The 15,382-nt window shown below is 42.3% G+C and overlaps 2 protein-coding genes across 9 annotated transcripts in view; both read right to left on the reverse strand.

Moving 5' to 3' along the window:
* LOC114086611 (protocadherin gamma-C3) overlaps positions 1-15,382 on the reverse strand; it is a 166,738-nt gene that overhangs the window by 102,321 nt on the left and 49,035 nt on the right. The window contains exon 1 of one of the 8 annotated variants that reach the window (XM_071612301.1): positions 11,029-13,497. The exons of 6 other annotated variants lie outside the window; for them this stretch is intronic. In XM_071612301.1, the coding sequence (XP_071468402.1) occupies positions 11,029-13,425 (2,397 nt within the window). In that variant the 5' untranslated portion in view covers positions 13,426-13,497. Of the gene's footprint in view, positions 1-1,249; positions 3,823-11,028; positions 13,498-15,382 lie in introns of those variants that run through there. One more of the 8 variants, XM_071612300.1, reaches the window with a different exon arrangement.
* On the reverse strand, positions 3,747-8,828 carry LOC114084230 (protocadherin gamma-A8-like). The gene is made up of 2 exons (XM_027925375.2): positions 6,411-8,828; positions 3,747-3,938 (listed from the first exon to the last, which is right to left on the reverse strand). The coding sequence occupies exons 1-2, from the start codon at positions 8,826-8,828 to the stop codon at positions 3,747-3,749; spliced, it is 2,610 nt and encodes an 869-aa protein (XP_027781176.2).

Raw genomic sequence — 15,382 nt, forward strand, 5'->3', positions numbered from 1 at the left:
ATAAAAATAATTTTCACTAGGCAATAATTATAGATTTTTTCCCTAATATTGCTAAAGTTTAATAGGATTGTGTTTTTAAATATTTATTTTTTAGGTTTTCGGCGGGCACATCTTTGTATGTGGTGCTGAGGATCGAACCCCAGCCGCAGGCATGTCAGGCGAACGTGCTACTGCTTGAGCCATATCCCCAGCCCCAGGACTGTGGTTTTTAAGATCCACATTTTTGCGATTATTCAAACTTTTCTTCTATTTCAAAAAAGTTTAGCTTTCTATGTGAATACATGATACATATACAGATATGGCATTTGGAAGATTCAAACGAACACATAGGATAGAGCCAGTTTCCATTTCCATCCTCCATCTAGACATTACACTTTTTTTTCTTTTTCTTTTTGTGGTGCTGGGAATCAAACCCAGGGCCTCATGTATGCTAGGCAAGTACTCTAACAAGGAAGTACATTTTTTTTTCCTTAGGATTTTGCATCCAACAAAATCTGAAAGAATTTAATGACTTGGAGCTTATGATTTAAGTGAGTCTCTTTCATACACACAAACACATGTAGCATTTTTCATGCATTTAATGTGAAGTCAAAGAACCATAAATATAAAGGAACTAGACATGAGAAATAAACAATACAAAGGAATGGAATCTTTCAGTAAACTTGGCAAAGGAAGATATCATTAGCTGTGTCTTTAAAGAATGAATTAGGGTCTGTGGTTGTGGCTCAGAGGTACAGCAATTGCCTCGCAGGCATGAGGCACTGGGTTTGATCCCCAGCACCACATAAATAAATAAACAAACAAATAAATAAATAAATAAAATAAAGATGTTGTGTCCATCTACAACTAAAAAAATTTAGAAAAAAAGAATGAATTAAATGATTTTCTACTCTAAATTTCATATTTACATAATATTTAAATATATGCTAAAGGATGACAATCAATGGGTAAACATTATTAGCTTTGACAGAAGTGAGAAACTATGTCCAATCTTTTTGCCAAATTATTAAGAGCTCACTCTCATACTTTGTAAATCCTGTAACCTTTTAATATTCCCTGGAATCTGTATTATATTTTATAAGCACTCATAACTCAACCACCCATAATTCAATTCTTCACAATTTCTTTGAGGAGCAGAAATTATAACTTCCAAAGACAACTCAATAGATCTGAAAATATACAGTATTTCCATGTTAATACAGAAAATGGATGGATGATGAAAAGTTTTAAAAACTTAAATGGAACTCACCGGTGCTAGAGCTTCAGGATGGCAAGTTGACTCACTGGAATTACAAAGTGGAAACAAAGTTCCTGGTGACTCACTACAGAGTATGTTTTGTCCTGAACTCAGTGGATCATTACTTTGTAGGAAATTAAACTCTGTCTTTCCCGTATGTGCAACGCAGAGATTATAGGAATAAGGCAGAGTTCCCTCACTGTAGTTGGGCTGAATCACAGGTCCAGGCTTGGCGCACATTCCAGGTTGAAAGCAGCCCCAAGCCTCATTGCTGGAGGAGTGCCTCAGGCGCAGGGCAATAGCCAAAATCACTGCCAGGAGGAAGAGCACTGAGATCAAGGCCAAGGCCACCACCAGGTAGAACTGTAGCTCCGCCTGCGGGTCAGGGGGCACAGGGCGGTCACTGAGGTCTGGCAGTGCCTCCTGCAGGCTGTCCGCGAAGACCAGATGCAGCGTGGCGGTGGCCGAAAGAGGCGGCTGGCCACCATCACGCACAGCGACCACCAGGCGCTGGCGGGCTGTGTCCCTTTCGCCCAAGGCGCGAGCAGTGCGCACCTCGCCAGTGCGTAGCCCCAGGCTGAAGAGTCCGGGGTCGCTGGCCTGCAGCACGTGGTAGGACAACCAGGCATTGTGTCCAGAGTCAGCGTCCACCGCCACCACCTTGGTGACCAGGTAGCCGGGCTCCGCGGCGCGCGGCACAGTGTCGAAGAGCGCTGAGCCATCGGGCGCCAGCGCGGGGTAGAGCACCCGCGGCGCGTTGTCGTTGCGGTCGCCTACCAACACGCGCAGGCTCACGTTGGCGCTGAGCGCGGGCGAACCATGGTCACTAGCCTGCAGAATCAGCTCAAAGGATCGAAGCTGCTCGTGGTCGAAGGCTCGCTGTGCGAACATCACGCCGCTCTGTTCGCTCACAGACACGTAGGATAACAGTGCCCGAGGCTCCAGGTCGCTGGCCGCGATGGAGTAGGAGACTTGGCCGTTGGGCCCCAGGTCTGGGTCGGAGGCGCTGACTTGAGCGATGGAGGCTCCAGGAGGGTTGTTTTCTGCTACATAGACTACATAGGAGGCCTGGTGGAAAATTGGAGCATTATCATTGACGTCTCCAATGTTTAAAGTGACCAATATGCTGGAGGAAAGGGGCGGTTTGCCCCTGTCAATGGCAGTGATGGTGACATTGTACTCCGGGGTCAGCTCTCGGTCCAAGTTCCTGTCCGTTACCAACTTATAAGAATTTTTAGATGAAGAGATTATTTTAAATGGGACTTCACCTTCTAATCGACAATTAACCTCCCCATTTTCCCCAGAATCTTGGTCATGGATTTTGATCAAAGCAATTAGTGTTCCAGGTACTGCATTTTCTAAAATCATTTCAAGCAGAGAATGAAATGTAACTTCTGGGCTATTGTCATTTTCATCTTGAATGTTAATTTCAACAGTACATTGTGAGACCAGTCCTCCACCATCCCGCCCTTCTACTAAGAGAGAATATTCTTTAGTGTCTTCAAAATCCAGTACCTTTTGAGTCGTAATTTCCCCACTCTTTGAATTTATACTAAAGACTTGCCCAGTTCTGTAGAAAGAATAAGTAATTTCTGAGTTGATTCCCTCATCCTGGTCGATGGCTGACACTTGCAGTACAGCGGTGCCTGGAGGCACATTTTCCCGAAGGCTGACTCTGTACACTTCTTGGTTGAATACAGGGGGATTGTCATTGGCATCAGTGACCTGAATCCGTAGTTCAGTGGTGCCACTTAGGGGTGGATTTCCACCGTCCAAGGCAGTCAGGATTAAACGATGGAAACTCTGTTGTTCCCGGTCTAAGGTTTTCTCCAATATCATTTCCGGGTATTTACTACCATCTTGTTTCTCTTTATTTATCAGTGAGAAATTAGGACTTGGAGAGAGTTTATAATTCTGTAGAGAGTTTAATGCAATATCTGCATCTTCTGCTACTTCTAATATAAATCGTGTGCCTGGCTGAGCAGACTCACTTATTTGCAGATCAAAGAAAACATGCGCAAATTTTGGCGCGTGATCATTAATGTCCTCGATCTCCACACTCACGTGGTAAAAGTTCAATGGATTTTCAGCAACAGCCTCAAAATCCAGAGCACAAACTGGCTGCCTCCCGCATATCTGCTCCCTGTCTAGCCTGCCGCTCACAAGCAGTTCCCCTGTCTCTGAGCTCACAGTGAAGTAAGACTTCTCTGAACTGATACGCAGTTTTCGAGTCGGTAACTCCAGGACACGGAACCCTAGGTCCTTGGCGAGGTTTCCCACTACCGAGCCCATGGGCATTTCCTCGGGAATCCTGTAGCGGATCTGCTCAGAGAGCGCCCGGCAGAACAAAGACAGTAGGAAGGGAAGGAGCACTGGCCGCCTGTGAGTCTGGCCCCTCTCCGCAGCGCCGCTCCCCATCCCTCTTGCTCCCCTCTGCTTGCTCACCAGTCAGGAGACTCTGGAGTACGAATGATCTCCGTATTGCAGATATTCGGAGCTCCGAAAGGACTTAGTTCCAGATCCAGTCCAGAAAAAAATACTCTTCTTTTTCCGTGGGAAGTAGCGGTGTAATGGCTGGCACTGAAGAGTCACATAGAGCTGCTCTGGAAAGCGCGCTGCGGTTGCGCGAGGAGATGGTGAGCTCCAAGCTCTCCTCTTTGGACAACAGCGGCGCCCAGAGTCCACAGGGTGAAACTGCAGCCTGTGCTGTTTCAGTTTAACCAGTAGTCTGTCTAAATAAGCCATTTTTTATGTATATATACGTATACACACATATAATATTTTTATTTTGTTTATTTATTTTTATGTGGTGCCGAGGATCTAACCCACACGTGCTAGGCAGGCGCTCTACCACTGAGCCACAACCCCAGCCATTTATGTCAATATATTTACCACATATTGTAAAGCCCTCTTTCAAGTATCTTTCCTCTTGTTTTCAAATGGTTGGAAGCAGCACATTGTATATCTCCATTCTTAGATCATTCCACATATATTGAATTCTTATCTAAAGCCAAGTATTGCCCTTGTGAGTTACAATACAATAATGAATAAGGCAGGGATCTTGCCCTCAGACTTTAAAGTCTACTGATTTTACAAATTCATTTTTCTTTTGTAGCTATAATATGTTGAAACTATTTTTTTTCTTCTTGCATCGATTCCCATGATTCTCCATTTTAGGCAATTGGTACTGTTTCATAATATATATATATATATATATATATATATATATATATATATATATATATATATTCAGGAATAGCAATACTTTTGAAAACTAATTTTGCAAAGTTGTGATTCATTTGTTTTGGGGGCACTAGAGATTAAACTCAGGGATCCTCTATCACTGAGCTACATCCAGCTATTTTTATTTTTTAAACATTTATTTTTTAATTATAGGTGGACACAATCTCTATTTTATTTTTATGTGATGCTAAGGATCAAACCCAGTTCCTCACACATGCTAGGTGAGCACTCTACCTCTGAGCCACGACCCCACCCCTATTTTTATTTTTTATTTTGAGACAAAGTCTTACTAATTTGCCGAGGCTGGCCTCAAACTTGCAGGCCTTTTGCCTCAGCCTCCTGAGCAACTGGGATTGCAGGCATGCACCACTTGGATGGGCCATTAATTCATTATTAAAATTTACTGAGGGAACTATTCTGCATTATAAAGTCACAAAGGGATATTCTAACAGACTGCATTATTTCCCTATCTATGTACCTGCATTATACTAAAGTAATTATTTCAGAATTGGAGAAATTTAATTCATGGTAAGTTTATTTACATAAATTTACTGAAATTAGTGACATTTTTCTAACCTTTTACTCCCTTTGTTCAATGTTTTAAAACAACATCTTTAAGGAAAGCAAAGGTTTTTTTTTCTATAAGGACAACTTTCCTTACCCTCTATTAAATTGCAAAATGTCAGTAATATAGTTGTCTCATGAAATCACTGTGGACCCAGATGCTACAGAGAGTAGGAAGTTAACTCCCACCTTGATATATATGTGACACAGGATGGAACGCTGCATAACCATAGGAAAATAGCTTTTTAAATAACAATAACAAAAGATTTATCTTGGGCTGGGGATGTAGAGCTCTTTTGTAGCATGTACAAGGATCTGGTTTAATCTCCAGCACTTCAAAAAAAAAAAAAAAAAAGATTCATCACATCTACATCTTTTGATCAAATCAGGGCATAGGTGTTTTTTTTTTTTTTTTGGATGCTATAAGAAGGAATATAGAAGATGTTTAGTCCAGATGGAATCATTTTTAATTTGTGTACAAGAAACTTTTGTTTTTAAAATTTTTAAAAATTTCCATCATTTTATATGGAAATACAACCTAAAAAGCTCTTTGGAACTCTATTGAAATATGTTCTTCTATATTTTACAAAATCCACTCTCTATAGTTTAAAGGAATGTTTTATTTCAGATTTGATTTTGATGCTTTCACTTTTAGTTCTTTCACTTTTGGAAAAGGCTCATCCCAGGCTTTAGATTCCATATTTCCATTGGTATAGACTCAGGAAAGGGTGACTATTACCAAACACTTAACATTTATGAATCAGTCTTACCTCCCACCAAGATCTACCCTGTCAGATGTGTTTATGTTTTAAATACAGTAAGAAGTAGTAAAGCTTTGATGGGCCCAGATGCAGAATCAGAGTTCAAAAGATATTTAAAGTGAATAAATATTCAAGAGTCTAGGTATAGGCTAAAGACAATCATTATATATAATATATCTTAGAATATATTAACTGTGTGTAGGTGGCTAACTAATTCTTAACTGAATGAGTGATAATAGGAGTAATATAGTGAAAGGAATAAAAAGATTGAACAATTGAAAGCAAATGAAGGTTGAACAATTGAAAGCAAATGAAACAACCTATGACATTCAAGTTCAATTGTGTGTGTGTGTGTGTGTGTGTGTGTGTGTGTGTGTGATGTTGGGAATGAAGAACCTGAGGCCTCATAGAGGCTAGACAAATACTCTACCACTAATCCATATCCAAGCCTCAGAGTTCAATTTTGTAATATCACCACATACCCCAAACTTGGTGGCATGCCTTAAAAATTACCTTCAACCATCTTCAAAACATCTCAAAATGCATACATTTAGATAAAATAAAATTCTTTTGAAATATAAAAGTAAAAAAAGAACTGAACTCACCTGAGCAACTTCATCTTTACACTCATGAAAATCTATGGATGTTAACAAAGAATCATTTTTCTCATAGCTCTCTTGGCTAATGAGCATATCTGCATAGTTAGGCTGAGGAAAGATAACATGGCTTGTTTGAGAGCCTGCAGTGAGGGAGACCTTGTGGGAATAGGTGTGAAGAAAAGCTTGTGTCCCATCAATGCCCACAAATTGTGAGGGGTGCACACCTGTCAGTCCACCTCCAGAGGCCTGGAGCATTCGAGACTTTTGCCAACGCTGAAGTCTGAGTGCCAGCAGCACAATGACAAAAGCAAGGAAGACACAGGAGACAACAGCCACTGCCACCACCAGGTGGAGTGTGAGGTCTGAATCATCTGAGACCCCAGGCGTCCTGATGCTGCTCAAGTCTGCCAAGACTTCAGGGATGCTGTTGGCCACTGCCACAGTAAGTGTGACTGTGGCTGAGAGGGGAGGCTGGCCATGGTCCTGGACAGTTACTATGAGACTCTGCTTGAATGCATCTCTATCCAGCAGGACTCTTGCTGTGCGCACCTCACCAGTGTGCAGCCCCACTGAGAAGAGTCCTGGCTCACTGGCCTTGAGCAGGCGGTAGGACAGCCAGGCATTCTGTCCTGAGTCTCTGTCCACTGCCACCACTTTGGTCACCAGATATCCAGGCTCTGCTGAGCGGGGAGCCAGCTCCACACCAGTGGAGCCATCAGTGGGGAGGGTTGGGTACAGGATCTCAGGCACGTTGTCATTCTGGTCTAGCACATATAGGCTTAGTGACACATTGCTGCTAAGTGATGGGTCTCCACTGTCACTGGCAATTACCAGTAACTGCAAGTCTTGGATCTGCTCATAATCAAAGGAGCGCAATGCATACAGGACACCAGTGTTGGAGTTGATGGAGACATAGGAGGACAAGGGTGCTCCCTGGATGGTGTCTTCAGTCACAGAATAAGTGACCTGTGCATTTTCCTGGCTGTCAGGGTCATGTGCAGTCAATGAGAAAATAGAGGCTCCTTTCAGATTGTTCTCTGGAATATAAGCTGAGTAGGAGGCATGAGGGAAAATGGGTGCATTGTCGTTGGTGTCTGCCACAGTCAGGGTGATATAAGTTTCAGTAGACAGAGGTGGGGATCCTAGGTCTGATGCTGTCACTGTGATATTGTAAGTAGACTCTTTTTCTCGGTCCAAATATTTCCACGTAACCAATCTATAATAATTATCTATTGACTTTTCTAATTTAAAAGGTAAATTATCATGTGTGTAACAAACAACTTGCCCATTCTTTCCAGAGTCTTGGTCATGCACATTCAAGAAGGCAATTACCGTACCAGGAAGAGAATTTTCCAATACTGGGTTAAACAAAGACGTGATGATCACTTCGGGTCTATTATCATTTACATCCTCCACCATAATTAGCACTTTGGTCCTCCCGAGAAGTGCTCCCACATCTTCAGCCTGTATTTCCATTTCATAAAATGAACATTCTTCATAATCTAGACTTTTTGCTACAAATATCTCCCCAGTATTTTCATTAAGCTGGAATATGGGAGATTGTTTTTCATTGATTTTCCGGAATTTATATGCCACTTTTCCGTTGGCTCCCTCATCCGGGTCGCTAGCTCTTACTGTAAGCAATAGGGTGCCTGGTGGCACGTTCTCAAGGACTTTGGCTCTGTAAATCGGTTGAGCAAACACTGGGGCATTGTCGTTTGTATCCAGCACTGTCACCTGGATGCGCACTGTGCTAGAGCGACGTGGGTCGCCGCCATCCGAGGCGGTGAGGACCAGGTGGTGAACAGCCTCTTCCTCTCGGTCCAGAGTGTGCTCCAGCACCAGCTCCGGGTTTAAGGTTCCATCGTCTCGCGTTTGCACGTCCAGGGAGAAGTGGTGACTGGGGCTGAGCTGGTAGCTCTGCAGGGAGTTCACGCCCACATCCGGGTCAATGGCTTCTGGGAGTGGGTACCGAGCTCCAGGAGCAGCGATTTCATTAATTTTTACTTCCAGATCGTCAACATGGAATTTTGGGTTATTATCGTTAATATCAGTTATTTCTATTTCTACCCCAAAGAGTTCTCCTCCATCCTCAACGAGGATGTTAATATTTACAAGACACCGTGCGCTCTGGGCGCAGAGCTCCTCCCGGTCTATTCTGCCCGCAGTGATTAGGCTGCCGCTTTGTGGATTCAGAGAGAAAAGCTGCGTCCTACCTCTGGAGACAATTCGGACTCCGCGATCTGCCAGTTCCCAGGGTTCCAGTCTCAGGTCCTTGGAGATGTTGCCCACCAAGGTGCCTTTGTCCACCTCTTCTGGAACTGAGTAGCTAATCAGTGCTGTCCCGAGCTCCCACAATATCGCCAGGAGTGTGCACAGCAGGACCAGCTCGCCACGTCCTTGGTGATTCTTTGGAATCGCCATTGTTCTTTCGCTACAGGATCCTTTCAGAATATTCCCGGGGCATATGTGTCTTGTTTACCTTTTTGGGGAAGTCGTGGAGATCTTAATGTTACAGAAAATTTAGGGAAGCCCTAAATTTAGGACTGAATTTCTCTGCAGCCCAGCAGTTGGTTTTGGGAGCTGCCAGTCTTTGTGATGTGTGAGCACGGAACATCAGATGGCCTTCCGGTTACAATTCTCTCCCAGTAAGTGAACAGCGGCGCTTGGAGTCCTAAGCAGTTACTGCACTTAGATACAGATTACTTAGATATGTAATAGTGAGGGGAAAAAAATACTAGTTGCTTTTTATACTTTGTTTTGAATTTAGTTAATTTGTCTCTAAATGCATATTTTAAAAGAGATTGTCAAAGAGGTAGGAGAAAGTGGGGGTGAAGGTTTTAGAAAGCATTAAATGATTGATTTTTGGAATAGCCTTATATTAAATTACTCACTTTCGTGGAATATATTTGCTCCTCTTAAAAGAAATACAACAATTGTTCACATTGTGTCTTAAGCTTTACTGTAAGTTTCTTCAATATATGTTATCCAATAAGTGACAACTTCAGTTGTTCACTGATGACTTAATTTTTAGACTCAAACAGACCTATTGAAGATTGATTCAGAAGTTGTTTTATTTGGTATAAAATTAATCATTATTCTAGCTTCCTAGAGAGTTGTTGCTTTTAAGTTTTCTTTCTAAATGCTATTTTGATTACACATTGATACTTGTTTTCAAATTAACATTGTGAGACTTTATCAGGAAATCCTTTTGCAATTCATATTTTATCAGAGATTATATTGTCTTACTGTTTCATATAAAATATTTATTTTTAATCTTTAATCTTTATATTTTAATTGAATAGGAAATACTTGAAAAGTACAAATGAATATACAACCAAAAGCAAATCTCCATTCCATCTCTTTAACCAAAGAGAGATGATTGTATTTTAAAGCAGACTAATTTTTAAGGTAGACAAATATTCCAAAGTTGGTTTTAGCTTGTTTTATAAAAACAACAATAGAAAGTAAGAAACACGTAATTATCACTAAGAAGTCAAACAATAATTGCTACTACAAAAATTCTCTTTCCTTCAGTATTTTTAAAAGTAGCTATTAAATAATGCAGTTGCTAAAGAATACCTAACAAATAGTTGAGACAATGCACTATGATCATTCCTATATATTTTAATGTTTACATTAGATTGGCACACTGTCTAAAAATTTGAAGCATTCAAAGCTACTCCTATTCAAAATGTACTAGAATGATTAGAAGATCATTGGGCAAGTTAGTTTAGGGCTGAAAAAGACAGTTTAGCATTATGTATTAGAAGTGTATAAGAGAGGAATAACAGAGGCAAAGCATTGTTTGCCTTTTCTTTGATGGAAACTACTAAATGGGCTTCAATGCAGACTGGCCCTGAAAACCCTATGCCGCAGGTAAGAAAAATCTGCTTTCAAACTTTTGATAAGCATAATGAATCTTCTGCTAAGTAAATGGTTACACACACACACACACACACACACACACACACACCACATACACACTACATAAAAGGGGTCCTTGGAATAAAAGCCCAGATTGACTCCTTATTCCAGAAGAAAGTAAACATAAGAAATAAAACAGCAGATGCCATAGGAAAGGAAACCATAGATAAAATATTGAATAAAAATCTAGTTTTGGATGAAAATCTTTTGCTTTAAGGATTTTTTAAAATGACTATTTTTATATTATAGCATTTTCAAGTTAAAAATGTATTCATTGTATACAATTTTAACTTACAGGAAGAAAAACTTATGGATAAATCCTATTAACTTCTTAGGGGAGAGTTAATAAGTTAATACTTGTCTAAGGTTTTCACTTGGTAGTTAAACCACACATTGACTGCTTTGTAAACCCGAGCTTGGTAAGACACACCTATAAGCTATATAATTACTCCTGCTTCACTCATCCTTTGAAGAACTGAATGAAAGCTTTTTAACTGACCACACTTTTTATTTATTTATTTTTTGGCTGTACTAGAGATTGAATTAAAGGCCTGAATGTTAGGCAAATGTTGTCTTATTTAGTTCACCCCTGCCTCTCACTACAACTTTCTCACAAGATAGAAAATTGTGTATTTTCCTGTGAACATGGAGAATTGGGTAGAAAATGAATACTAGGTCATGATCAATGGAAACTTACCTGATGAGAGGTTGACTCACTGGAATTACAAAGTGGAAACAAAGTTCCTGGTGACTCACTGCAGAGTATATCTTGTGCTGAACTCAGTGGATCACTACTCTGTAGGAAATTAAACTCTGTTTTTCCCGTATGTGCAACGCAGAGATTATAGGAATAAGGCAGAGTTCCCTCACTGTAGTTGGGCTGAACCACAGGCCCAGACTTGGTGCACATTCCAGGTTGAAAGCAGCCCCAAGCCTCATTGCTGGAGGAGTGCCTCAGGCGCAGGGCAATAGCCAAAATCACTGCCAGGAGGAAGAGCACTGAGATCAAGGCCAAGGCCACCACCAGATAGAACTGTAGCTCCGCCTGGGGGTCAGGGGGTACAGGGCGGTCACTGAGGTCTGGCAGTACCTCCTGCAGGCTGTCCGCGAAGACCAGATGCAGCGTGGCGGTGGCCGAAAGAGGCGGCTGGCCACCATCACGCACAGCGACCACCAGGCGCTGGCGGGCTGTGTCCCTTTCGCCCAAGGCGCGAGCAGTGCGCACCTCGCCAGTGCGTAGCCCCAGGCTGAAGAGTCCGGGGTCGCTGGCCTGCAGCACGTGGTAGGACAACCAGGCATTGTGTCCAGAGTCAGCGTCCACCGCCACCACCTTGGTGACCAGGTAGCCGGGCTCCGCGGCGCGCGGCACAGTGTCGAAGAGCGCTGAGCCATCGGGCGCCAGCGCGGGGTAGAGCACCCGCGGCGCGTTGTCATTGCGGTCGCCTACCAACACGCGCAGGCTCACGTTGGCGCTGAGCGCGGGCGAACCATGGTCACTAGCCTGCAGAATCAGCTCAAAAGAACGCAGCTGCTCGTGGTCGAAGGCTCGCTGTGCGAACACCACGCCGCTCTGTTCGCTCACAGACACGTAGGATAACAATGCCCGAGGCTCCAGGTCGCTGGCTGCGATGGAGTAGGAGACTTGGCCGTTGGGCCCCAGATCTGGGTCGGAGGCGCTGACTTGAGCGATGGAGGCTCCAGGAGGGTTGTTTTCTGCTACGTAGACTACGTAGGAGGCCTGTTGGAAAACTGGAGCGTTGTCGTTTACATCACCAATGTGCAGGGTGACACTTGAGCTGGAAGAGAGAGGCGGCTTACCCCGGTCAGTGGCTGTGATGGTTACGTTGTACTCTGGGTTCTTCTCGCGGTCTAGAACCCTTTCCGTCACTAACTTATATGTATTTCTTGACGAAGTGAGTATTTTAAATGGAGTATCACCTTCTAATTTACAAATAACTTCTCCATTGTGACCAGAATCCTTGTCACGGATTTTCAGCAAAGCAACGAGTGTACCTAGCTCAGAGTCCTCCATAATTAGGTTGGGTAGCGATTGGAATATCACTTCTGGGACATTGTCATTTTCATCTAGGACTTCTATCTCCACTGTACATTGTGCAATCATTCCTCCACCATCCTTTGCTTCCAAAACAAAAGAATACTCTTTGATCTCTTCAAAATCTAATGTATTTAGAACAATAATCTCTCCAGTATTAGAATTCAGGTCAAACTCAGGTCTCAGGCCAGCTTCGCTGAAAGAGAAAGTGATTTCGGCATTGACACCTTCATCCTGGTCGGTAGCAGTCACCTGAAGCACAGTGGTTCCTGGACATACGTTTTCTGGGAGGCTCACCCTATATATCTCTTGGCTGAACACTGGAGGGTTATCATTGGCATCAGTCACTAGGACTTGTATCTGTGCAGTGCTGCTGAGAGGTGGCTCCCCTAGGTCCAAAGCAGTCAATGTCAAGCGGTAGGATTTCTGCTTTTCCCGGTCTAAAGGTGTCTTCAATACCATCTCCGGGTATTTACTGCCATCTGATTTCTCTTTACTCAAGAGTGAGAAATATTCATTGGGACTAAGTTGGTAATTCTGTAGTGCATTGGTACCTATGTCTGCATCGTGGGCCGATCCTAATATAAATCGTGTGCCTGGCTGAGCAGACTCACTTATTTGCAGATCAAAGAAAACATGCGCAAATTTTGGCGCGTGGTCATTAATGTCCTCAATCTCCACGCTCACGTGGTAAAAGTTCAGTGGATTTTCAGCAACAGCCTCAAAATCCAGAGCACAAACTGGCTGCCTCCCGCATATCTGCTCCCTGTCTAGCCTGCCGCTCACAAGCAGTTCCCCTGTCTCTGAGCTCACAGTGAAGTAAGACTTCTCTGAACTGATACGCAGTTTTCGAGTCGGTAACTCCAGGACACGGAACCCTAGGTCCTTGGCGAGGTTCCCCACTACCGAACCCATGGGCATTTCTTCGGGAATCCTGTAGCGGATCTGCTCAGAGAGCGCCCGGCAGAACAAAGACAGTAGGAAGGGAAGGAGCACTGGCCGCCTGTGAGTCTGGCCCCTCTCCGCAGCGCCGCTCCCCATCCCTCTTGCTCCCCTCTGCTTGCTCACCAGTCAGGAGACTCTGGAGTACGAATGATCTCCGTATTGCAGATATTCGGAGCTCCGAGAGGACTTAGTTCCAGATCCAGTCCAGAAAAAAATACTCTTCTTTTCCGTAGGAAGTAGCGGTGTAATGGCTGGCATTGAAGAGTCATACAGAGTTGCTCTGGAAAGCGCGCTGCGGTTGCGCGAGGAGATGGTGAGCTCCAAGCTCCTCTTTGGACAACAGCGGCGCCCAGAGTCCACAGGACGAAACTGCAGCCTGTACTGTTTCAGTTTAACCATTGTGTAGGACCACTGTGTCCAACTGAAACTATGTAGGTTCGTGTATATATTTAATAATGTTTTAAACCATAATTTCAGAACGCTTTATCTCATCTTTTCAGGCTTTTAGGAAAATCACGTATATTTAGTACATAAATATTTTTCTGTGGCTCCTACATTCCACAATATTCAAATATGTATTTAGTGATACAAAGATGACTGCAACAAACTTGGCATAAGCCATCATAGAGTACAGTTGTTTTACACACTTAGCCATTTGTAATATAGTGGATAATGTCCCCCTTTTTTGCTCCTAAGGTTTCAACCCACTTTTCTACTTTCTTCAAGATGGTTAATTTGGTGTTTTTTTTCTCCAAAGAACATTAATAATGCTGAGATTTGTTTTAAAGAAGATGCAATTCGTACTTATCTCCAAATACATCTCTTTATCTAAAAGAGTTTCAGTGATTTCCTTTCAGAAATATTACCTGATTCTCATTCCCACTATCTCAGGAAAAGAAATGAGGTTGTCTGAATGTTAGTCTATTCCTTTCCTATTATGCAATCATTCTCTAGGTCACAAAATATAATGTCAATATTCAAATTCACCAAAGAAATAATATATACATATTTTTGTGACACCAGGAATTGACCCAGGGCCTCATGTGTGCTAGGCAAGCCCTCACCACTAAGATACATCCGCAGACCTTAGAAATAATATTTTGCCTTGCAACATGAAATCACTGAGGTCTTTTGTACTCTAACACTGGTCTCCACCCCGAACTTATTTTATACCTGATGATGATCTCAGAATTTCTAGATCCTTGGAAAGTTTGCTTGCAATGGCTCTGTGAATTTAGTGATAATTTCTCCCCTTTATGTAAAAATAATTTTAAACATCTATCTAATTTTGATCAGGAAATTTTCTTTATCTGGCATGATAATCATATTTCTGCCAGATGATATTTTCTCACACAGTATCAGTAGTGTTCTTTTGTAAACACATCTGAACCCTGCAGAATGAGTGAAATATCTCTCATGCCATTGCACTATTTCTTATATGGAAAATGCTACCAAATACAACACTGGAAAAATATCCTTTAAATTAACACTGGAAAGATCCCAGGAATTGAGATTATCTTATTATCCACCTCTTACAGATAATCATCATCTGAAGTATTAAACTTCATGAAAACGCTATACAAAAGAATATCGAAGTAGTCCCAGATTGGGTTGTTTCTAGTTGAAATTTTCAGCATACCCAATAAATGAAAATGACTACTGTTCTAGAGTTTGAGTGCAAGAGATGGTTGTTTTGTAGAGCCAGCTTCTCCAATCTCCCACTTGCGGAGCCTTCAGAATACTCCACATGGATATACCACTAAAATGGTACCTTGGAATTCTATGTTAAAGCATGCAAGTGCCATTTCATAAATGCCAGTTACAAATTGAAATATTTTGTTTGACATTTTATTGGTTTTGTCCAATGACCTTTAGTATGGCATTAGACACTGTGTCTTTTATACAGATGTTAATGAAAGTTGACACATTTTATTCTTTAAGTGTCAATCTCACTTTCTAGTAGCATCCCAGCTTTCTTAGATACTTTAAAATAGATAAGGAAGCCATCACAATTTTTAAGGCCACCAAGCTAAGGTACATGGAAGTGGAAGAA

The sequence above is a fragment of the Marmota flaviventris genome, chromosome 5 (assembly GCF_047511675.1).
Source record: "Marmota flaviventris isolate mMarFla1 chromosome 5, mMarFla1.hap1, whole genome shotgun sequence".
In the NCBI taxonomy this organism is placed as follows: domain Eukaryota; kingdom Metazoa; phylum Chordata; class Mammalia; order Rodentia; family Sciuridae; genus Marmota; species Marmota flaviventris.